The 26,136-nt window shown below is 35.8% G+C and overlaps 1 protein-coding gene across 5 annotated transcripts in view; it reads left to right on the top strand.

Moving 5' to 3' along the window:
* MACC1 (MET transcriptional regulator MACC1) overlaps positions 1–26,136 on the top strand; it is a 104,705-nt gene that overhangs the window by 64,263 nt on the left and 14,306 nt on the right. For 4 of the 5 annotated variants that reach the window (XM_086694681.1, XM_086694675.1, XM_086694667.1 and 1 more), the window contains 3 exons: positions 18,419–18,541; positions 20,019–22,060; positions 25,436–25,624. In XM_086694681.1, the coding sequence (XP_086550807.1) occupies positions 18,427–18,541; positions 20,019–22,060; positions 25,436–25,624 (2,346 nt within the window). In that variant the 5' untranslated portion in view covers positions 18,419–18,426. Of the gene's footprint in view, positions 1–16,468; positions 16,566–18,418; positions 18,542–20,018; positions 22,061–25,435; positions 25,625–26,136 lie in introns of those variants that run through there. The other variant, XM_086694653.1, reaches the window with a different exon arrangement.

Raw genomic sequence — 26,136 nt, forward strand, 5'->3', positions numbered from 1 at the left:
TGGGTTTTAGCCCCTCATCAGACTCTGCTGACAGCTCGGAGCACAGAGCCTGCTTCGGATTCTGTGTCTCCCTCTCTCTCTCTACCCCTCCACTGCTTGTGCTCTGTCTCTCTCTCTCTCTCTCAAATATAAATAAAAACATTAAAAAAAATTTAAGGGATTTTATCTGTGCAGTCTGTTGGACTGGAAAAAGACACTTCTAATTTGTTTTTGAACAAAAGGATCAACAGAGTAATGTTTATTTGTTAATAATGTTTATCTTATTGACTCATATCCGTTGTTAGTTCTTCAAAATTTGAATTGAGCAAAATTTTTTATTTATTGTCAAGATCAACTAATATGTTAGTAGTTTATTAGTTAATTTGTGGTTTCAAATATTATACATATGCTAAATAATAGTTAAAATAATACAATCAAAATTTATTATTAAAGGAAGATAAGAGTAAAACTCCTTAAAATTAAACATTTAATATGGCATTATTGTAATTATCTTTGGTATTCAGCAGACAAAAATAGTATGGTGTGCATACATTTGAATAAAAATATAAAGTTGTCCTGATTTACTTTTTATCATCTTAAGCCTGGTCTTGTGACTACTAGTTGGATATTTATCTTTATAGTACAACTTATTTATAATTATTCCATGTCCTAGATGCTCTTCTTTAATTATTAAGTCACTTTGGAATACAAAGGACTGGCCTCAGTCAAGCTACGAGTTAACTTATTAAAGCCAGTTGTGGCTTACTTAGTACGTCACTTCATGAGACTGTTTTGTGAGCTCAGAGAACAATGCTAAAAACTAATAACGAAGGTGGGTCAAGAATGAGCTCTTCCAATCTTTACAGAATGAGGGCTTACGATGGATGTAGACTAGAGAGAATCTAGACATACTAGCTCTCAAGCATATGAATCTGCAGATCATATAAGAAAGTGAAAATATTTGTGATCATCTAGTCTACTCATAATATGTCACTTTAATCCTCTCATATAGCATAGATTAAAATATAAATGAGAAGGTAGAAAGATAGCAGTCAGAGTTTCATGTACTTTCTGGATGTCTCTCTCTCTTTGCTCTCCCCCTGCATCTCTCTCTCCCTCTGTGTCTCTGCCTGTCTGTCTATTGGACTGTCTGTCTGTCTCTGTCTCTCCCTCATCCCCTATTTGCAGGCAGTCTTTCTAGAACTCATAGATGGTGGAAATTAAATATGTCATTTCTTAGTCTTCTCAGAGCTTTCACACTGTGATTGGCATTTCTTTCAAGAAGGCTGTTTAGTTAACTACCAAGAGATTCACAAATCACCTAGAAAACCTTCACAGACTTCTGTTGATTTGTTGCGCATTACTTCTGGTCTGTTAATCCAGCTTGTTTCTTTCTCAGTTTTCAAGGGGGGAATGAAATCTGTTGAGCATTCACTCCACAACTATTTATTGAGCACCTACTAGATATAGAATAGAATAGAAAAGTGGACAAAAGAGACGAAGATATAAATCTTTACCCTTATGTTGTTTGCATCCTAATGTAGAGAAATGGGATATAACAAAATAAATTAGTCATATGAATTGAGTATTAGATGTTATAAGTAGTATGGAGAAAAATAAAGCAGAGAACTGCTACAAGGAATGTGTGTTTGGTTATTAATTTTAAATAGGGAGATCAGAGAAGACCTCATTAATAAGGGATATTTTAGTTAATATCTAAAGATGCTGAGAAAGTCATCATAGCTATGTAGGAAAAGAGTGTTTTAGGGAGAGAAAACAGCAAGTATGAAGGCCCTGAGGCAGGAACATGCCTAGTGTATTTGAGGAAAAGCAAGTAAGACCACTGTGAGTGGAGTCATGTGAGGGAGGAGAGGGTATTGGAAGATGACCTCATATTATACTGGCACCAAGTATTATAGAAAAGACCCATATAGGCTGTATGGCTTTCACTTTTATTTGGTTGTGAAAGGGAACCATTGTGGGGTTTTGAACAGGTAAATGATATGAACTGAGTGATATGGTCTAAATGTTTCAATAAGGAGAGAGTGATAAGCTATGTTGCCTGATACTGGTAGGTGAAATAAGATGAGGAATGAGAATTTTCCACTGAATCTGGCAATGAGAGGTCATAGGTAACCTTGAAAATAGCATTTCTCGTGGAGTGGGGGGATTGGGTGAAAAAGATTGGAGAGCATGACTGAGAGGAAAAAAATATTTGTGAATAAGGAGACAAGGTATTTTGTGTGTGTGTTTGCTATAAAGGGGAGAGGAAATGGGATGGCAGCTAGAAGGTGAAGTAAGGCCAGACAGGTTTGTTTGTTTGTTTTTTAAATGTATCAAAAGTATCAGCATATTTTTATGCTTATGGGAAAGATGCAACACAGAGAAACACATTTCTAATGCAGGAAAGACTGAGGAGAGTTTTTGATGTGTTTCCTGTGCCTTGGTGAGCAGGTACGGGACCTGGGCACACATGGAGGGGAGAAAATTGTCTGGCAGCACCCGCAGCTCATCCACAGTAATAGGGGAGAAATCCCAGCATACGACTCCAAATACAGGTAGTTCAAAAGATGTGTATGTAGAAACAGGTAGAGTTTCTCTCTGATTGCTTCTTTTTTTTTAAATCCTCAATAAAATATGAAGGAAGATCATCAGAAAAAAAAAAAATGAGAGCTGAGAAGGGTGTTAGAGATTTGACAAGAAAGGAGAGGAAAGTGTATGTGCCAGGGACATTAAGTAAGATATCCTGGAAACATTAAGAGCTCACCTGGTTAGTTCTTTAGCTACAACCAGATTTCTGGATCATGATGAATAGATGAAATATTGGATTTGACCAAGGTATGGTCCCACTAATCGGTAAAAGAAGGATGTAGAGTTAAGGAGCATGCAGGAAGGCAATTGTAATGACTGTCATTTAAACTGTGAATAGAGTAGGAGAAGGTTTGTGGGGGTGGCAGGTGAAGGGCAGTGAAAAGGTGGTAAGATTGATTGGTTGCTGGTCCTTTAAGGTGAAAGGATTATTGGAATAGAGGGATTGCCAAGAAATACTAAACTAGTAAGTTTTTAGTTAGGAAACGTTTTCGGGTTTTTTTTTTTTTTCAAATGTTTATTCATTTTTGAGAGACAGAGAGAAAGAAAGAGAGAGAGAGCAGGGAAAGGGCAGAGAGAGAGAGAGAGAGACAGAGACAGAGACAGAGACAGAGACAGAGGTTCCAAAGCAGGCTCTGTGCTGTCAGCATAGAGCCTGATGTGGGGCTCAAACCCACAAACCATGAGATCGTGACCTGAGCTGAAGTCCGACACTTAACTGACTGACCCACCCAGGCACACCAAGGGATTGAGATGAAATATTAATTTATGCTAGAATTGATCACAATTTTAAGAAATTTATTTTGTTCTCATTGTGATTTCTTCTTCATCCTGTTTTATTCTGCATGTATCCCTCTTTAGAAACAAACTATGATTTAATCGCCATGACCCATTTTATGTAAAACATTTTTCATAAGAGAATATGTATCATCAAACATTGGAAAATAGAGAAAAAGACAATGAAAATCAGTATTATGATTCTTACTGCTTACACACATGTACTATGGTACTTTTGACTATGTTGTTCCAGTCTTTTTTCCCTTCTTCTGATTTTGTAGAACATGATAATATAATAATAATTGTATGCATTTGATTTTGTTCAACATTTTTAAGTTTTCCAACTTACCGTCTCATAAGCATCCTTTATGCTATTACATAGTTTCATCAAGATTATCTTTAATGACTACATAATATTCCAATGAGGTGGTGTTTCATAATTTATTCAATTTTCTCTGTATTCAGGATATTTATATTAATTTGCTTTGACATTGAAATTGTATAGTGATGAATATATTTATGCATAATTAAAATATTATTATTAGATTCCTTTAGGAATCTTTATAAATTCATTCTCTTTTTTTAACGTTTATTTATTTTTGAGAGACAGAGAGTAACAGAGCATGAATGTGGGAAGAGCAGAGAGAGAGGGAGACACAGAATGCAAAGCAGGCTCCAGGCTCTAGGCTCTGAGCTGTCAGCACAGAGCCTGATGCAGGGCTGAAACCCATGAACTGTGAGATCATGACCTGAGCTGAAGTAGGACGCCTAACCAACTGAGCCACCGAGGTGCCCCCCGCCCCGTTTTTTTTTTTTTTCATTCTTCCTTTTTTCAAACAAAATCATCCAAATTCTTCAAATAGATTCTTAGAAATTTTGGTTTCTTTATATGAATCTTCTCAAAGTTTCCACATCGCATTTTAATAACTTTCCCACTGGATTTAAGTATAGCAGACTGATCTTACATTTTCAGTATTTCTGGCTCCTGTTTATTTATTTTATTATTTTACCCACTTTTCTATATGATTCTATATTTTTTATGCTTTCCATTCAGACCATAGCCATAAATTTTCATGTTGTTAATTAAAACAATAATTTATTTCAATTTTTAGTTACTTAGCACAGTGAATAAATATTTTATTTTTGGACTAATTTTTTTCTGGTGAGTGTTTCCAAAACTGTTTAGAATGTTGTTGACAAATGCTTCATTTTCCTTATATTGCAAAACTCAAAATTGACATCCAGTTAGCAGGTTCCTTTCAGCGTATAAGAATCAAATGTGCTTTGAGATTGCAAGGAGAGGTGATATGAGGAATAAGAAAGAAAAACAACCCAACAAGCCAATGAGCAAGGCTTTACTGAACTAGAACCCCACTGTGGATGTAACAGGATCTCTGGCAACATGGCAGTCATTCTTGTAGTTGTTCCCTCGGAAAAGCTACTCAAGGCCTTCTGCATTAGGGTCTTCAGGGACATTTGCCTACAGATTACTCTGCTTGTGGTCACTGGGAGTGTGGACTCTGGAACAAGATTCTTGGGCTTTGACTCCTGTCCCCTTTATTTCCTACAGTATGATGTTGGATAAGTTAATTAATCGCTATGTATTTTAGTTTCCCCAACTGCAAAAAAGAGACAATAGTATTACCTATCCCACAGCCTTGCTGTGCAAGTTAGAAGAGATGACAAAGTACTTAGAACACAGCCTGGCACAGGATGCCCAGTGATTGTTAGCTATTAGTAATTACTATAAATTTAGGTTAATCTACATGAGGCAGTCTTTTCCTTATTTCTGTCATATTTCTCATGTCTTCCGTGTCTTTATTTTCTATTACTGTATTTTATTCACAGTGATTTAAAAATATTAAAAGTGAATTTGTCTTACTGTCCTCTATTTTCATCCTCTTCTCTTTGTAATTAGGCAGAATTAATTTTCTTTTTAATTTTTATTCATGGTTAAAATCTGTCTACAGGAAACTTTCTATTCCCTTCCATATATTTTATAAGTGCCATTTCATTTTCAGCTTGGACATCTAAATCAGTTTTAAGAATCTTCCTTATTTCTTGCCTCTCTTCTATGATTACATATCATTTTCATTTAGTTTATGACTCTCTGACTTTATTTATTTTTTTCTGTTCAAGTTTAATTGGAATGCTCATTTTGTTTATTGAATGTGCCAGGAGATATACTTTGGAGAAATAAATGTTTTAATACATTCTTATAAAAGCTTACAAGAAATAAGTGGCAAGGATGTTGGTAGAATTTTAAAGAGCATTTTGTCTCTTATTAGTTCTTCTAGTAGCAAACTGTAGGCCTCTGTACGAATAACCATTTTTTGGTGACTCAGATTCAGTTTTTTTGCTTCTTAGAGAAGACTGATACTATTTGTCCTCTACGGTCTTACTGGGAAATTAAGAGAAATATATGTTCAGAAATGTGGAATAGGGAACATAAGGGAATATTGAAAATTTTATCAATCCAAAAGGAGGAGAAAAATAAAAGCAAATTTGTAAAACACAACATAAGATGGTAGGTAGAAATAAGTAAAAATTGTGAGGTTTTAAGAAATTGTAAAAGGGTAGCATTCAACTACTTAAAGACAGATTAAAAGTAAACATAATGTTTTTAAAATCCAGCTATTTTCTGTTTGTAGTGGCATACCTAATAATCAGCCAGAGGTGTTGAAATAAAGAGGTAGAAAAAGATATGCCAGGAAAATGCTATATTTCTTTGAATTTAAGATACCATCCATTTTAAGACCCACCCTTATTTTGTGTAATAACAAATAGGAAAAAAAGCCAATTAAAATCTGACATCAATTGCATATGCATCTTGATTCCTAGAGATTTTAAACTGTGTAAAAAAAGTGTCTTAAAATTGTAAAGTACAACAATGAAAAGAAAGCTGGTATGGCAATATTAATATCATATAAAATAAATTTAGGTCAAAAAGCATTTACAAGAATAAATAGAAACACTAGAGGATATTAAGAGAAAATCCATTAAGAAAACATAACCCTTGCATACTTACTTGGTCTTAACAACAAAGCCCTGGACCTTATAAAGCAAAAACTGAGTGAATTACAAGAAAATTTAGCACCTTCAAAATTATAGTTGGAAATTTCATCACATCTCCTACAGAAACTTGTAAATCACACAATTGTAAAATAATTATAACAATGTAGTTCAAAAACTTCACCTAATAGACACAAAAGGACTCAGGGAGTTTTTACCTAACATCAATAATTTTTTCTTTAACTTCAGATATTTTGTGTTTTTGTATTTCCAACTATTTAAATGAGAAAAGTGATAATACATTATTATATCACCCCAAACCCTCAACTCCTTTCCTAAAAATGTTTTAAAAAATACGAAAACAAACATACACATTAAATACCACACAGTTAATGCAGTCGCATAAAAACCAAAAACTCAGTATTGCTTACTGCCAGTAGCTTCAAAATTCACATGTCCTTTATTTATACTGTCTTCACTTTGAAGTGGCTACTTATGTTTCCAGGGTTCTACTGGCTGAATTTGAAATGAAACTTCAGGTTTTCTTGATATTGTTTAGCTAAATATGTTCCTTTGAGTTTAAGGAAATTTTTTTTTTTTAATTTTAAATACTTTTATTCCTTAGAAAGACAGTTGGCCAAAATATTGTAATGGGAGATTCACATGTTCTATAAAGTTTATGTATTAAAAACTAGAAGCCTTTTTACTGGGAAAATGTTAATCAGAGAGATATTTTGTGGAATGTGCATGTGTGTGGGGGTGGGGTGGGGTATGTCTAGGGAGAAAGAGAGCGCTAGAAAATGCCACCTGGAGCACAAGTAAACTTTATTCCTAAGCTACAGGTAAAACAAAGACTTATGCTAAAACAGGCATTTACATGATCTCAATATCAAGAAGTGTCTCCATCTAGATCTTATAATTCTAAGAAAACACAAGGAGATATGAACCGTTGCAAAGCAGTGTGAAGGAGAGAGTATTTGTCCCTAATCTAGAACAGAACTGGTCTTAGATATCATTCCTGGGCTATACTAGGAAAGGCCACACCACCCACAGGGAAGAGAGAATCCTGCAGTTTTCATGTATCACCCTGAAATCCCATGTCTAGTACAATGTCCTAATGCATGTTTTTGCCCCTGGAAGTGTTGCCATGTCGGGGTGAGCATCTTGAGCTGCCATATATTTTATTATGTCCAGTAATACGTTTGTCTAACAAACCAAATGAAAAAAAATATTTTTATCACCTTATAATTATGTTAGTGGCTCTCAATCTTTGTTGTACATCAGAATGTCTTGAGAGCTTTTTATAAAAATAATGATACCTGCACTCCACCCCAGGATCTTGGGATAGGTTTTGGGCATCTACATGTTTTTTTAAAGTTCGGAAGTTAATTTTGATGCAGAGGAACCATTGGGAACCACCATTTTATACTAACTTGGTTAGGGTAAATGGTCAGGGGACTAACCTGGACAAAGCTCCAGAACAACAGTCCGGGAGGACCCTGACCTGGCATCCGATGGTGCTAGCGACAAAACTCTGAACCTCCTTACATTTTACCCATCTGCACAGGAGAAGCCCATTGAGCCCACAAAGCAGGATGGGTCTCAGCTGAGGGAAACACAACTCCTAAACCTGAGTATTACCCCTCTATGTTTATTTGTTTATTAATGTTTATTTATTTTTGAGAGAGAGAGAGAGAGTCCAAGTAGGGGAGGGCACAGAAAGGGCGACACAGCTCCAGGCTGTAAGTTGTCAGCACAGAGCCTGACACAGGGCTCAAACCCACAAGCCATGAGAATCATGACCTGAGCCAAAGTCGGACTCTTAACCAACTGAGCCACTCAGGCACCCTGAGTATTACTCCTATTTTAAAAGGAAAGGGTCATGGAGAGGAAGAGAGAGAAAAGACTTCTTCTTGAAAAGGTTTGCAGTCCCTTTGGGCTGCTAAGTGAGGGGGTTCAATTTTTTAGTCTGATTTAAGGAAATCAAAAGGACAATAATGGATAATTCTATTCATTCCATTCTAGATGATTTTCTTTGTTTTTAAGTTGCTGTTTTCATTAGAATTTAATACCTGAAAAGAGAATAAAAAAATAGAATTTGAACATTAAAATTAATCATTCCTGTACGACTTGATTGTTTAGATATTTGCTTCTCTTTTTCACGATAGTTTCAAATGTTTTAAAAATGTGTACAGATAGAAGGGATTTACATTGAATATTTCACAATCTCCATTTGAGACCATGTATTTATACCCTAGTATTTGTAATTACAGTGACCAACCATCCTGGTTTTCCCTGGACTGAGAGATTCAAAACTGGACAGCCCTGGACAAACCCAGATGGATGATTGGTCTACCTACTTGTAACCCATATTTACTTGGGAAGCTGTGTTTTCCTGTTAATCGTCCTTCTAAGTAGGACTCAACACCTCTTATTATTCAATATAATTATTTTTGCATCAGTAGGTCATATGGACATTTCTGAAGATTATATGGGAGAACTAGATGGTAGGATTGGCCACGGATATGCCTAAGTGTTTCAATGAGAATATTGTCATTAGTTACATCTTCTTATTCCCCATCTCCCTTTTAGGCTGCAATCACTTGCAGTCCCAACTCCCCACCCCATCTTACCCAGGGAAATTTTGGGTTTTTTTTAGCTTCCTTCTTCAGACTTCTAGTACAATCCACCGCTACTTGATACTATCTTCAAATAAGTGAAATTTTGAATATTTAATTGTCTCTCAGAAAGGAAAGAATCTAGTTTCCAGTATTCAGTGAATAGTGAAGCATTACTAATAGTAAAAAGATTTATTGTTTCGCTAAATTATGTATTATATATATTATAATTGTAATATATAAATATATTTATATATTCATCCATCTCTGTACATTCATCCATCCATCTGTCTCTCTGAGTAGGCCCACATGTTAGTATTTTTCAAGTTTGTGCTTTGATAAACACTTCATACTTTACATGGTGTTCTCAGTTTACACAATTGATAAATAAAAACATGGTAATTCCCTAAAACATTACGAATTAGACATGGAGAACTTAGGGGAAACTCCTGCTTTACGCATTGGATGATGTTGCATAATGAGTGTTCCTTTTTTAAATCTTACCAGTTCTACCAAATTTTGTCCATGTGCTCATTAGTTCATGAACACTCTGTTCTCATTTAAAAGCCACTGAACGTTGAAATTTACTTTCTGCCAAGAAGGTAGACTTGTCAGATGATATGTAGATGATTCACAGCAATGTTCTAAGTTCAAACCAAGGAAGACTGTGGGTGTACACAAAATGTTTGTCAAAGGGTGTTTTTCTTTTGGCAAAGAATGTTGGGAATCTTATAATGAATTCTGTCCAATAACATTGGGGCAACGGGTAGCTGAAAAACGTTAGATTTTTGTTGAAAAGGGATTGATAAACTCTAGTTGGAAAATAATAGAGTATTTTTCCAATTATTCTCTTTAGAGAGGTGAAAAGAGCATTATCAGGTTGAATAATCAATTAAGCTAACATGGCAGTTAAACTTCCACGGTCCCTTTATTGTTCTCTCTTTTCCAATATTCCTTAAGTATCTTTGTCAGTAGCCACTCTTACTTCATAAAACCAAGAGAAATGACACAGATGTGAGAAAATAAAACAAACAAGAACTATCATGTTAAACAGTGATTAGTTTTAATTGGAGATTTGTGGTATTTGATTTGCACAACAGCTTTAAAAAATAAAGCTTTATTGAGATGTAATTCACATGCCATTATGACAACTACTTAAAATCTATATTTTTGCACTCTATCAATGAGAAAAAGTGATGCTCAGACCACTGTATTCATTTGTAAGCTTTGTTTTGAACCCATCTGTCTAATTTAGAAATCTGTATTGTTTCCACCATACCCTAGTGCCTCTGTTGTCAGAAACCTAGCACTCTTTCTGGCAGGAGCAATGAAAATAGGGGTGCCTGGGTGACTCAGTGGTTAAGCGTCCGACTTTGGCTCAGGTCATGATCTCATGGCTTGTAGGTTCGAGCCCCGTGTTGGGCTCTTGTGCTGACAGCTCAGAGCCTGGAGCCTGCTTCAGATTCTGTCTCCCTCCCCTCTGCCTCTCCCCTGCTCATGCACTGTCTCTCTCCTCTATCTCTCAAATATAAATAAATATTTTAAAAAATTATTAAAAAAGAAAGAAAGAAAATAGCTGTTAAAATCCTCTATGGAGAGTGAAGAAGAGACGATTGAGCCCCAAGATACAACTCGTCAGTAGTCTTTTTTTTTTTTCTTCTAGGGAGTGAGGTCAGTGTCTCAAGCCATCTGAGGGAGAGGAACCCAAGCTTCTCAAGTGGGTCCAGTGGGAGAACTTGTTTCTACATGTTCAGGAATAATAGAAGGGAGAAATTAGAGGAAAAGAAAGAAAACGGAATCAGCTGGTTGTGCCACTTTTTATACGGTATTCCATTTGACTATTAAAGCTGCCCTATGAAGATTGTGGGCTCATTATAGAATAATAGAAGTAATACATAGTAATGTAATTCTTGCTATTGTTCTTTTTTACAGATGATAAATAACCCCACAGAAATGTTCTGTAACTTTCTCAAGTTTATACCCAGGGTCTAAAACAAGAGAATTCTAATTACAAAGCCTGTATTCTCTGCACTTTGCCAAAAAGCATTTATATATAAGAAACAGAAAAACAAATACTGTTGATAGGTGAAAAACAGTGAGATCTCACAATGTCAAATATTCTATTAAATGATGGAGTTTTGTAGGATATGAAGCTTACAAAAAAAAAAAAAAAAAAAAAAAAGACGGAATTATGCCCAGGGCCTTGCAAAGGGCTTTGCAAACAAGGGTATTACAGGTTCAGCTTCATTAGCTACCTTTAAAATCTGACTGGTTCCACCCCTTTTGAACCACGAGTTGATCTCTGTATCTTTTGAAAAATACAAGCTAGGAAGCTTTTCTTGCACTGATGGGTGCAAGAAAAAGAGTCTTAGGGTCACTGTTACACAGTTCTTGTATCCAAGAACTTGCTCAACAATTGAACTTGTTCTGTTACTAGGGACAGGTTTTACAGCTAGTTTATCTTTGAAGGTTTGCTAGGAGCATACATCGTTTAAACTTAAACTTGAGAGGCACATCACTGAGACTATTATATGACAGCAGGGGGAATTTGATAACAAATTTATTAAGTGTTTCCACAATGAAAATACTAAAGCCTTGCTCTGTGACTTAGAAAGTACCCATATACTTTTGTGGGAGAGCAATAACACAATTGTGTTCTGGGAAACATTTCAGCCCATGTCACAGCCACCAGATACAGAGGTAGAATGATCTGTTCAGGCCTACATTTGAGCTATTTGTCTCAATTTTCAGAAGAATGTAACTCTCATTTTTAACTGAGTTGATTGTTTGGGTCTTCAAGAGAAAGTGCTGCTCTCAGTCCTCATCAAGAGCTAGAACCTCTAACTTCATGTGGATTAAGAACTAGAAACAGAAACTCAGTTGAAAGAACTAAATATGGTGGGTTTTACCAGATCAGATGATCTATCCTGTCTTTTTGTAACCTAACGTATTTTTGTATCTGGTTAAGGCGTCAGATAGCTGCTTAGCTGGATCTGCTACTTTCCATCTGATTTGACCCCATTGACCTTGGGCAAAATGCCATCAGGACACATTAAGAAAGAGTTCCATGAAAGAGACCCCAGTGCTGAATACAGGATAAAAGACAGGGTGAGGATACTGTTCCCAGCAGTCCTGGTGAGGCTGGTGCTTCTGCCAAGTGGTTTATTTGTATGGTATGGTCACTGTGAGGCTTGTAACTAACAATGTATTCCCTGCTGTGATCTCTTTGAGAAAGTGAGAGCCAAATTTGTGGCTGATGCTAGCAATAAATAGAACTTAAAGCATGATGTTCATAGTTATTTATTTTGGGTTTCCTACTAACTCTCTGCAACTGTCACCCAAATCACTTTTTTTTTTACTTTCTCACTAAAGAATAATATACACTTGCTTGTTGTTTAAACACACCATGTTTTTTGAGTATTTGTAAGCATTTTCAAATTGTTTTTAAACCAAAGAAAGGTATATGTGTGTGTGGTTGTGTGTGTGTTCATCCTTAAAATGAATATAATGGAAATGAATATTCAAGTTAAAAATATATCTACTGATCATCAGTTATATGCTTAGGTCATTATTAAAAGATTCCTGATTTACAATGAATATTTATCAGAAGCCTGTAATACTCCCTTAAGCACTTCGATATCCATGGAGTATCCCCTGAACTTTCAAAAGATCCCTTACCTGTGTTTTTGGATGTTGGTTGTGCTCTGTGTGGTGGAAGAAGAGATGCTGTGAGACTGAAGTAAAGTCAGGATATAGAGGGCTGACCCTACCTATGGATTTGGTTCTCTCTTGCCTTGGCCTAGAAGTCATATTCAAAGACTCTTTGTTTCGTAGGAGGTATGATACAGGAGGAGCATGAGGTTAGGGCCACTTTATTTCACTCTCATTGAGTTAAAATGTTTATCATTTTTTGCTTTGAGGTCTTAAAGTCTATACTACTATTACTTTTGACATTACATAGCACCAAAACTTAAAAGGATCTCATTTTTAAGTCATAGCATCCATCAAAATAGGTAGAACTATTTTTATACCCTCCTTTTTTCCCTATAGAGTTCAACTTAGGAGATGACAATTTGAGTCCTGAACTGGCCAGTGATGAACCTGCTACTTTGAGCAGCTCATTTTAATCTCTTGCTGCTCATATTTATCATCTGTAAAATGAACATCCTTTATCTAAAATAGTACTTTTCCTTTCTTCATGGTAACTTACAAATACAGTTATTTCTTTGGGTCTGAAGGCTAAGGGTTGCCAACTCTATGAACCAGGACTGGCTACGTAATTGCAGTGCCCAGTCCAGAATAAAAATAGGAAGCCTCTTGCTCAAAACATATTATATATTTTAAGATTTAAATAGCAGAGCTTCTGTTAAGCATGAAGACCTCCTGAGAGTGGGGCTCTGTGTGGCCACACAGGTCACATACTCATGATGTGGGTCCTGCTGTGAACTTAGTGAAGGTCTCAGGGATTAAAATAAAGGATTGATGCTACTCTCCAGCAACAAACCCAGGGCATAGTCTCAGGTCTCACTTCCACTGGAAGGGAAGGTCTGACCAATGGGTAGGAATCACAGAGTAGAGTTCCAAAGCTTGTTCTCCAGAGTCTGATATCCCTGTGTTCAACCATTAGCCCTGGTGCTTAGTACCTGCCTAATATTGGGCAAATAAACTCTGTGAGCCTCTATTTCCCTACCTTTATTTTTTTTTTTATTTTTTATGTTCATTTATTTTTGAGAGAGAGAATGTGTGTGAGCTTGGGGGACAGAGAGAGAGGGGACACAGAATCCAAAGCAGGCTCCAGGTTCTGAGCTGTCAGCACAGAGCCCGACATGGGGCTCAAACTCATGAACTATGAGATCATGACCTGAGCCAAAGTCGGATGCTCAACCAACTAAGCCACCCAGGCGCCGCATGAAAATATTTTTAATACCACATAGTCCAAGAGTTAAATACAGAACAAAACATGGAAACATGTAAAGGAGATCTGAGGTGTTCAAGGAATAGTTAGAAAATACTTTGAACCTACTAAGTGGCTACAAGTAGCAATTTTCACTATATAATAGCTACTATAAGCACTTCACAGGAACATGTTATATTTTACTTTCTTTGGTATGAGCATAACTTCATATTTTTAGTGTTATATTAGTTTCAGGTGTACAGTAAAGTATTTAAACAATTCTTGCCTGTGCTCATCATGACAAGGGCACTCCTAAATCCCCATCACCTGTTTAACCCAACAAAGAAACACATTTTAAAGAAATTACTCTTTTAGGGGCACTTGGATGGCTCAGTCAGTTAAGCATCCGACTGTTGATTTCAGCTCAGGTCATGATCTCACAGTTCGTGGAATTGAGCCCTACATCAAGCTCTACACTGACAGTGCAGAGACAGCCTGGGATTCTCTCTCACCCTCTCTCTCTGCCCCTCCCCTGCATGTGCACACACTCTATCTCTCAAAAATAAATAAACATTGAAAAATGAAGGAATAATTCCTTTAAATGATATTGCTTCCCTGGCTACTCTTTTGCAAATGTTCCTCTCTGCCCCCCAAAATTTTCTGGGATCTTTTGCTAAGTTGTACAGTTGGCAAATATTCCCAGGTGCTTAAGGCCTAGTTTAAATAGTAAAATAAATGTAAAGCAAAACTTTGTGCATTGGCTTCTTAAGAAAAGAATAATGCATCATGTAAATCAGAATAAGTGTGTTGTAAAAGGCATGTTTGACAAGAATATGTCCCCAATTAAGTGAGTAGTAGACTGCTCTTTTCCCACTTACTCATTCTAGCCAAGATTGACTCATGCTTCTTTAGACAAAATTTTTTTTAAAAAAATCCCCTTTTAAGAAAGCAATTGCCATTGAGTATGACATTTAATTGTAAGAAAACACAGGGGAATGATAAATATGGCAAGTGCTATTTGCACCTGTGTAAACAAGCACTGACCTCAACAGGTCACCATCATGGTCATTTTAGTCAAAGGCTTTTCCCGTACACCACCTCTCCTCCCTGTATTCATAGAACAAACTCATAGGGTGAAGCCCTGTAAGACATGGTGTGTGTGTGTGTGTGTGTGTGTGTGTGTGTGTGTGTGTGTAAACAAAAAGATTGAGAGAAGCAAGATTTGTTGGAGGATAGTGGGAACAGGCAGAGAATAAGGAGAAATCTATTTGGAAAGAATTTAGCATGGTGGTTTTTAGAATGTAGTTCTCGAAATGTGCCCCTCTCTCCCCAACCCAGAGCCACAGCATCACATCACTTGGCCACTTTGTTAGAAATGCAAATTCTCAGGTGCCTCCCCAGCCCTTCTGGATCAGAAATATAGGGTAGGTCCAGCAAATTGTGTTTGATCAAACCTTGCAGGTGATTCTGGTACCACTGAGGTATAGAACCACTGGTTTAAAGGACAGCGAAGATTTACTTGAGCATTTGGAGAAGAGGGCTACCTCACAAAGAATTCCAGCTAATGACCACCTTGTGCCTTTGTTTCTGAAATGTTATGATCCTCCAGGACCATAGGTGCATAAGTCACCATTCTGATTCTTAGGTTGTTGAGGACTTTTAACTGCATTATTCTAGGTTATTAACTATTTTCTACACTAAGGGTTGTTAGCTTTGAAGGAATCCTGGATATAAATTGTTCCTTTCTGCTCTTTCCTCTACAAGAAATTAAGGGGTCTAGGGAGCTTTCTGTCTACATTGATTTTCCATTTAAAATGTACTTTATCTTTTTAAAAAATACTTGTTCATGTAAGGATTTTTTTTCTCATTTTAATTTGATTTGCTCAATGTTGCTCAAGGATGTGTACTTCGTTTTCTATTCTAAAGTTTTGGCTACCTATGGTGTGCCAAGGACTTTAGTCTTTGACACTGTATTTGGTAAAATCAACCAGAGAATTTTGAAGATCTGCCAGGAAACTTGAGGCTTCAGTTTAAATTGCATATTGCACAGTTTGGCTTTTCACCCCAACTTTCCATGCAGTTTTCCCTATCAGGGGAAAATTGTTATTTCACCATTTGAATTTTTTAAGTATGCCACATTATGAGATAATTTTTGCATTTGTTTATCCACTATGTTTGGAAAACATGTTTTCCCCCTTCTTTTATTTCCTTTCCCTGCCCTTTTCTCTTCTTTCTTCATTTAATTTTGTTCATTATTTTCTTGATACCAGAAACGGCTTTTGATTCCTTTCAAAAATAGAACGAATTTCTTTGAAATAAAATGTCAGGAACTTGAAAGAAGAGTATGACAAACATAGTTAAAGGTGAAGGAGATGTGGTTAATGCCTAAAGGAGAACAAGAAGTAAAAGTTTAGCATGACTAGCAGTTTGAATTAGAAGGTGGGATAGTCTGAGAATGTAGTATTGGGAACCTCGAGTCTGAGAAGGGGCGTATGCATCCTGGGTCACGGAATTTATGGAGTAGCAGTAATGTGAATGAAGAATTATGTCAGGGTCAGTTACTCACCAGCTGTTTGACCTCGTAGGCCAGTTATGTTCCGTTGCTGAGATTCATTTTTGTACTCTAAAATCTTACTGAAGATATTTATTTTTCAGTGTTGTCATGGGACAAAGAGATAACATGTATGTGAAGAAGGGTGAGTCACAGCAATGGGATGCTTCCAGTTAGTATATACCGATGCTTTTAATTGCAATTCTCCTGTTTTCATAGTTGCACGGTACTTCATTGAATTAAAACACCATATTTATTTATCTATTCATATGGCAAAGGATAATTGGGATGATTCCAGTTTTTTGTTAATATAATGAACATTCATGTATTTCTGTTCTGATGTACATATTCAAGGTTTTACTACAACAAATGTACTAGAACAAAACAACCGAGATAGGAATTGCTGGGTACTAGGCTGTAAGCATCTTTCCTAGATAATGCCAGATTGATTTTTAAGTGATTATACCAATTGACACTTCCACTAACAGTGTACATGAGTTCCCATTTTCTCCACCTCGTTGCCAATAATTGGTGTTGCAGGTTTTTAAATTTTGGCAAATTTGATAGGTATAATTGTACCTTAAGTGGTATCACTTAGAATTCCTCTGGCTTCCAATAAATTGAGCATATTTTAATATATTTGGAGATCATTTATGTTTACCTTTTAAAGAAATGCTTGTTCAGGTCTTTTCAAAATTGTCTATAATTTTGTTTTTATTTTGCTTATTAATTTGTAGGAGTCTTTTACAATCCAATCCTTTTTTGCTTTTTTCAGTCATATGTAATGGAAATATCTTCTCCCACTTTTTGGCTTATATTGTTATGTTTTGTAAATGATGTTTTTTGATCTATAGGACTTTTCATTCTTTTTAAATTTTTTTTTTGAGAGAGAGAGAAAGAACGAGTGTGTGTGTCATGCACAAGCAGGTGGGGCAGAGAAAGAGAGAGAGAGAGAGAGAGAATTTTACACAGGCTCTACACCTAGCACAGATCCCAAAGCAGAGCTTAATCTCACAATCCTGGGATCATGACCTGAGCCGAAAACCAAGAGTTGGTTGCTTAACTGATTGAGCCACCCAGGTGCCCTTCTCATTCTTTTTTAATATGGTTTGCATTTTGTGTGTTTGTTCTTTGCCTAGAAATTATCTACTTCTCAGAAAATGTAAAGATAATTCCTTAGACTCTATTTTCAAGTTTTCAAGTTTTGCTTTTCAGTCTTCAAATGTCTTGGAAATGATTTTTGTATAATCAATGTAATTTTGTTTAAGCATGAAAACAAATTGTATCTTTACCATTTATTGAATAACCCACCATTTCTACACTGCTCTGAGTGGCCACTTCTGTCATATAGCAAGTTTTTGTGTGGGGATGGGTCTCTTCTAGGGTTATTGTATGTCCTTAGTTTATTTCTCTTCCAATTTCACATTGTCTCACTTAGCACATATTGATAATAAGTGCTAATAACCGGTGGCACACTTCATTTCCATTCTGTTATTTTTCTGGATTGTCTTGAATATTAGCCCTTTGCTTTTCTGTAGAAATTTTTTAAAAAGCTTAAGAAGTTACAAACACATACACATACATAACATCTTGTGATTTCCCTTGGAACTGCACTGAATGTATAGAATTTAGGGGAGATTTTCCAGTTTTGTGAATGTTTGTCCTCCAATCACCAAACAGGGATTTCCAATTTATTGAAGTTTCAACTTACTATTCCTTTTCTCTTGTCCTTGGGATTTTCATTAATTACTTTTTTTTATGGGATCAGTAATACATTTTAGTTTAGAATCTGAGCATTTTTCAGAGAAGTACTAATATATATTTCAGGATATCTAATCTAGCATCCTACCAGAAATAGAGGACCTATGTAGAGTATTGTTATATGAAAGTTTCTATTTAAGGGTATGTGAATACTTTAAATTTAGTTTCTCGGCCACCTTGTACATGTATACTTGTAAAATATTTATTTGTTTGTTTGTTTGTTTGTTTATTGTCTAGGTGGGGAAATGTTAACCAATGAAAGAGCCCATTTTTGGTCAGGAAGGATTTCACGAAGTAAGTCTGAGGGAAATTTATGTGACATGGAAGATCAAAAATCCTCAAGAAATTTCCATATTACAGGTACTTAAGTATTTTACCCATTGCCAATAACTATTGGAGGGATACCTCTGAGAAGAGCTACAAAAGATTAAAAGAATTATAAAATTATTATAGAAATACACTATCATTAAAAAGATGAGCAAAACGAAATAGCCCAGGCAACAGATTATGTAAATCTTATGAGAAGGCAAAACTTTATTATTAAGTGAATGATATTTCTGGTACATATAATGAATTTGGAGGCTAAAGAGATCTCTAGAGATTGGAGTGTGCTAGAAAATCTTTATGGAGAATAAAAGAGTTGAATTGATCTTCAGAGGAAGAGTAAGTTTTAAGAGAGATGAAACCAGGTTGAAGCAACAAGGAAATAAGAGAAATGCAATTTTTATTGTTCAAGTGCATCTTCTAATTTTTAATATGTGATACTGAAAACTCATTTCAATCAAGATATAGCTGTATACATATTAAACAAAAAAGTCTGACTGTTTACTTGAACTCATTTTCCAATTTTGGCTGGCCATTTGGCTTTCATTTTCTTGAAAGCAGTACTAGTTTCACCAAGTCCACAGAATCGTTACCAGTATTTATTGGGAAATGACCAAGTATGAGTTACTCTAATCATTAAAAAATGACTTTAATATTTGTGAGATATATAGAAATTCCTTACGGTTCATGTGTAAATATTTTAATGTGGTGGTGATTCTTAAACTACTTTCCAAAGAAATAACATGTTTTCATTTCATAGTGGTAAGCCTGTTCTTAGTCATTTTAAACTTGGAAAAGTTCAACGAATCCTTTCAAATAGTAAATCTAATGGTGACCAATTTTTCAATATTTATTGTCATGAAATGTTTATTTTTCTGGAAAAAAACTTGAACATTATTAAAATTCATCAGTGCAGTTATCAGGAAATAACCTAAGACATGCATTACTATTTAATTTGGCATATTGTTTTTTAAATTTTAAATACAAAATTGCTTTAGCCGTTAACAGATGCATTTGATATGTTTACATAGGGAATATTATCAGAAAAGAAAAAAACATCAAATGAATAATCTAGGTATATTGAGACCAAATATTCAGTGTTTAGAAAAATCTGGATAGTTGACTGAATTATTCTGTTTGTTCAGGGGTTTTATTTTGTGAAAATAAAACATAAAACAATAATGCATAAGTGTAGGTAGTCTGGGTAATTTTCAGGGAAATGTGTTCAACTGATTACTGTATAAATTTTTGAGCACTTATTTGTAAATTATAGTGACTTAAGGTAAAATAACATTAAACATGGTAAAAAATATACTGGCAGGACAGTTTCTCTTTTCCTATAACATCAAAATTTGAGCAAATTTAACATTAATTTTGTAGTAGCTGTTACACTGGAGATCAAAAAGCAAACTAAAGAGTCTTGAATTGTTAAGCAATAGTGAAAATTACTCTTGGTTGTGTCTCAGAACGCCACTTCATCTTTGTTTTGCTTTGTTTTTGTCTAAATAACAAGAATGTCCAGACCCAGGATTTCTTCTCAATTGGCCAGATGCTTTCACCTGTCATGGCAATAGTGCTTCCAAAATTACAAATCCATTCTGGAATGAATTGTCTGCTTCTAACCCATTTTTGGATGACATAACTCAGCTAAGAAATAACCAGAAGAGAGACAATATTTCCATCTTGAAGGAAGATCCTTTTCTCTTTTTTAGAGAAATAGAAATCGGAAATTCTTTTGATTCCTCTGGCGATGAACTGGATGTGCATCAGTTGCTTAGGCAGTCTTCCCCACGGAAAGCTGGAAGATCTAAAAGTGTTTCAGAACTTTTGGACATTTTAGATGACACAGCACATGCCCATCAGAATATACATAACTCTGACCAGATACTAGAACAAGACTTAGAATGGCTTCAGAATGACAGAGAGGCTTATAAAATGGCTTGGTTAAGTCAGCGCCAGCTGGCCCGTTCCTGCCTGGATTTGAATATAATTAATCAGAGTCCTGGATGGGCCCAAACACAAGTTGCAGAGACTGTGACAGTTTGTAAATTAAGCCACCAAGGAGGATCAGTACAATTACCTGAATCAGATATCACTGTTCATGTACCCCAAGGCCATGTAGCTGTGGGAGAATTCCAAGAGGTATCTCTAAGGGCTTTTCTTGAACCTCCACAAACGCTTAACCATGATCTTTCATGCACCGTAAGCCCACTGTTGGAAATCATGTTAGGCAACCTTAACACAATGGAAGCCATTTTGCTGGAGATGAAAATAGGGGCTGAAGTGAGAAAGGATCCTTTCAGCCAAGTCATGACAGAAATGGTATGTTTACACAGCTTGGGTAAAGAAGGCCCTTTCAAAGCGTTAAACAACTGCTATATTTATGAAGACATTATTCAAGTCAAGCTAATAGACTTGAGCCAGGTGATGTATCTAGTGGTTGCTGCACAAATTAAAGCTACTCAGTCACCAGCTGCCACCGTTTGGGATTGTATCCACAAAACCACGTCAGTTGGAATTTATGGGCCCAGATATATTCATCCCAGTTTCACTGCTATTTTTATAGTTTGTGGACACAGTTATATGCCAGGAAAGCTTACAATCTCTGATATTAAGAAGGGTGGTAAAAACACATCTCCGGTTGTGTTTCAGCTTTGGGGGAAGCATTCATTCTTCCTTGACAAGCCACAAGATTTAAATGTTTCTGTTTTTTCATGTGACCCTGATTTTGAAGTGAAGGCAGAAGGAGAAAGGAAAGAAATTAAACAAAAGCAGTTGCAAGCAGGTGAAGTAGTTAATCAACAATTTTTATTTTCCTTAGTTGACTCCAGAGAAATGCACTTGTTTGTTTTCCGTGTTCAGGTGGAGCCTCCCAATGGTACAGCACTTACACAGTTCTTTATCACTACACCTGATCCAGCTCCTAGCCTAAAAAGGCTCCCAAATCTGCCAGGTAATTTGCAGGAAGAGAAGAAAATCAGGTCTGCTCCATTGTTACCAACTGTGTGTGTTAAATATCCCACATTTCAGGACAAAAAAATGAACTTCACCAACTATGGGGTAACCTTGAAGACAGTGCTAAGACAAAAAAAGATTGACTACTTACTTGAATATTTCAAAGGGGACACAGTAGCTCTTCTTGGAGAGGGTAAGGTAAAAGCTATTGGGCAGTCCAAAGTGAAAGAATGGTATGTGGGAATCTTGAGAGGTAAGGTTGGACTTATACATTGCAAAAATATCAAGGTGATTGCCAAGGAACAAGTAATATCTATGTCAGATAATGTCTTCACAACCAGAAATCTTCTTGAACAAATTACCCTACCCTTTAAAAAACTGACATACATCTACTCAGTTGTATTGACCTTGGTGTCAGAAAAAGTTTACGATTGGAAAGCTTTAGCCGATGTCTTGGGTTACTCACATCTGGCACTAGAAGATTTTGATCAAATACAAGCAGACAAAGAATCGGAAAAGGTTTCCTATGTTGTAAAGAAGTTAAAGGAAGATTGCCATGCAGCTAGACACGCCAGGAAGTTTCTTTATGAACTTATTGTGGTGAGTATTCCTTGATCACAGTAATATGTTTACCATAGAGAACTTTATTAACTTAGCAATATTTACAACCAAACATATGAGAGAACTTAACAAAACTCTCAGCAGTCTCAAATAAACTGAAGTCACGTTATAGCAAATATAGAGATTTTCTTACAAGATAATATAATTGATTTCTAAGTTTTAAAATTCAAGAGTGATTTTCCCAGAAACTAGGCTCCAGAGGATCATCTTTCAAAGGAAGATTAAAGATTCTGTTTGTGTTAGAATGTAACAGTTAAGAGATCTCTTCTCCTCTCTCAAGTAGTTGAATAGCTCTTAAAATATCAGAGAAGCTTCAATAAGATGAAAGTAAATAAAAACAATCTGAAACAAGATTGATTAACTTGTCCATTGCTATCTGTCCACTATTTAGTGTTTTTTTTTAATTTTCAGCATTGCTTTTAAAACATATCATCAGAATTTTAAAAGACCCGTATCATCAATGTCCTTCATATTATCAATTTGACATTTTTCGTATGCAATGCATCATAAGCCAAAAAATGATATTGCTAATTCTCTTCTTAATCCTCATGTTTTAATAGAACTCTCAGGATCGTTTTTTTTTTTTTTTTTTTTCGACATAGTATTTACTCAATGGAGTAATACAGGCTCAATGGAGAGATACAAAGTAGATAAACTGTCTTGCCTTTAAAACAGAGATTCAGTATTTTATAAAAATAAAGAGAGAAATCAAGAATATATTCCTAAAATTAGCTAAAATATGAATTTATATAATAATAATGATAGCTAACACTCCTGTAGGGTTATCTATGTGTTTGGCCCTATGCTGAACTCCCTATACACACTATCTCAGCCATAAACTCTATGGAGTAAGTATAGCTAGCTGGTATCTTCATTGTACCAACAGAGGAAACTGAGTTTTGGGAGGCTGGCAGACTTGCCCAAGACCCCACAGTTGGTTAGTATCAAGAAGGGACTTGAGACCTTTCTGGCTCCAAAGCCACATTTGAAACCACTATACTTTCCTAAAACAGTTATAAATGTGTGTGTGTGTGTGTGTGTGTGTGTGTGTGTGTGTGTGTGTTAAAAGTTTGTGTGAATATGTATATTGGTCTGTGTAGTAAATACCATTATAACTGGTCCTTAGGAGAGATGAGTAAGATTGTACAGGCAGGTTGATAGAGAGGAGAAAAGCTTTAATCAAGGTGCACATGGAGGAGAGAGGTTTTTAGAGAGGAATTTATTCTGTGACATTAACAATAAAGAAATAGTATATATAAAACATTTTCTTTTCTTTATAATTTTTTTGATTCAACAGTGATACTGAGAAGGTTAAATTTTGAAAGCCCCAATATCCAGTCATTAAGTGGATAGTTTTATGATGGCGTGCCACATTCTCAATCTAGCCATTTAGAGTCATTGGCTGATCTACCTGGTTGAAGCTGCATGTGCATTTTGCAGTGATTCATTACCTTTCATTACCTCTGCCTTAGTTCACGTTCAGCGTGGACCCATAAAATCTTGAATTGAAAATTGCTGTTTTTGTTTCTCTTAATGGAAAAAAAAAAGAGTTATTTTGGTCAGGTGGTCTGGAAGTTTAAGCCTCATCATATCTACACTATATTGGTGTATGCTAATGAATTTAGTGGCTTTGGTGACTACCTAAACAGTGCTGATGAAGAACGCATTCAAGGGAGTAGTTCCTAAAAACTCATGCTGTGCCTGAGCAGAGGCTTCAGGATTTCTGTATGGAAGGAGTATAGAGGCCATATCTTGAAACCTTATTTGCATAACAAGTACATGTTTCTCTTGGATTGTATATTAATTTGGAGTAGCTTGAAGGGAAATAATAAAGATTGTGGGTTCTAAAACCCTTAGTTATGTCTTAGACATTGAGACTGGTTGTCTTTATGTACTTGACAATTCCTAAAGTACCTGAGTATCTGACTCGATTTTCATAAAGATTATGGGCAGCTACAGAAGGTGATATCACCACTGTATCCATTTTAAAAATCACTGAACAGAGATATTTTGTTATTTATCTAAAGGCCTATACTTTGTGGAATTGGATTTTAAACTCAGATTATGTAACTCCAAGTGTAAATTTCTTTTCCTTAAAGCAAGAACCTGGAATAAGCATTGCTAAAACCATTCCACAACTTACTAAAATCATCTTCAGGGGCCTGCTAGCTCAGTACTGCTTTTCCCTGAGGTCCTAGCTCCTCACCATAAATGTAAGGATGAATACAGTCAATGTATAAAAACCACGGGTGGTCTTTCTGATGCTTCCATAGGAATGAACACTCCATGGACTTTACTAGTTGCCTTACCTGGCCATTCATTTTTACTTATTGTTTCATAGTGATAGATAAAACTTTGAAATGCTGTTAAATGATGAGGCACTACTATGTTTATTTGCTTATTTGAAAAGAGAAGAGATAGATAGATAGATTTAATCCTATTTTAAAAAACATATTCAAGCCAAAGGGAAACTCATAGATTTGTTTGAAATATGCATGGTCATTGACAAAGCTCAGACACCTAATTAAAATGAAAGCAGGAAGGAAGGAAGGAAGGAAGGAAGGAAGGAAGGAAGGAAGGAAGGAAGGAAAGAAAGAAAAAGAGAGGGAGGGAGGGAGGGAGGGAGGAAGGAAGGGAGGAAGGGAGGGAGGGAGGAAGGGAGGGAGGAAGGAAAGGGAAAACTGATGTTTTCCATTTTGCATTGTTGAAGACTGTTTTTAATACTAAATGGTTTATATTTAGCACAATTACAATGGGGGTGAAGGCAGAGAGTTATTTTTTTTTTAAAGTCATAAATATAAATAGCTTTGTTCAAAGTTGTAGGAGTATCTTATTTTATGCAAGAGGCATCATTCTGGGAAGTTTTAAATCACATTTTGAGGAAAAATAGAATAATATTTACCAGCACTAGTATGCTTATTTTTTTAGAAAAATTCTGTAGCCAATTCTCTGGTAAGGAAAGGAATTATTTTTTGTAGAGTGAATAATCATTCCTGGGTTGAAAAATTATAGACTGCTAGAACCTCAGGGTATCTTTGGAAGTGTCTAGTTGAACTTCCTCTTTTTCCAATTAGGATATTAAAGAAACATATTAGTTGAGTGGTTTACCCAAGGCCTTATAATTAGTCATTGAGTTGGGCTTAATTCTCCCCTAATTTTGGTCTAGTCATATCCTCTGTACTTTGCTGGTTGGATTTGCTTAAAAGTAAATCAGCTTTTTGAATTTTAGAAACCTCAAGTATACATGTGGTGAGAAAGAGGATACCAGTTTCTAGAATGTATAATGAAAAATTAACTTATAGGAGGAAGCCAAAATTAGTTGATTTTAACTATGGTGTGTAATTGTTGCTGCAGGCTCTGCTGAAGATGGATTGCCAAGGGTTAGTAACACAGCTCATCCAAGAGGCTGCTATTCTGACATCAGCTGTCAAACTTGGAAAAGGCTGGAGGGAACTAGCTGAAAAGTTAGTGCGACTCACAAAGCAACAGATGGAGGCATATGAAATTCCTCATCGAGGAAAAGCTGGAGGTATTGCTGTTGAGGTAAGATTTCTGTTTGTCTAATTAAATAGTGAAAAATTGCAGACCAAGGAAATCAAACGTAAATCTATATACATGGATTCATTGAGGCAGTCTCCTAGAGGACCCACTAATTGAAGTCACTGTAGCTATAATCATCAATATTATCTGAACTAAACCTACATCTCTCCTTAAAGGCCTTGAGAACCTTTAAAATATATTGATGTTTCTCCTATTGGATTGCATTTTAACATGGTCTTTGAGCAAATAAATTGAGCAAATTAGATAGCTAGCCATCTAGTAGGCAGGGCTATAAGAACTTGAGGCAGAGAACAGATAAAATTTGAAGAGAGGAAATGGGGCCAAATCAGAATAAAGGAGGAGGATATAATAATAAGTATTTATCAGCCTCAGTTATAGACTTAGTCACCTATGATAAATAATGTTTAGTGACAAACATTAAGGAGGTGGATGTTGTGGGGTTGCTGGTAATGAGAGCCTGGCAATGAAAGCTAGAAGTATCTAAGAGCTTCATT

This window comes from Puma concolor, chromosome A2, assembly GCF_028749965.1.
Source record: "Puma concolor isolate L17-30 chromosome A2, mPumCon1.1.hap2, whole genome shotgun sequence".
Taxonomy (NCBI): domain Eukaryota; kingdom Metazoa; phylum Chordata; class Mammalia; order Carnivora; family Felidae; genus Puma; species Puma concolor.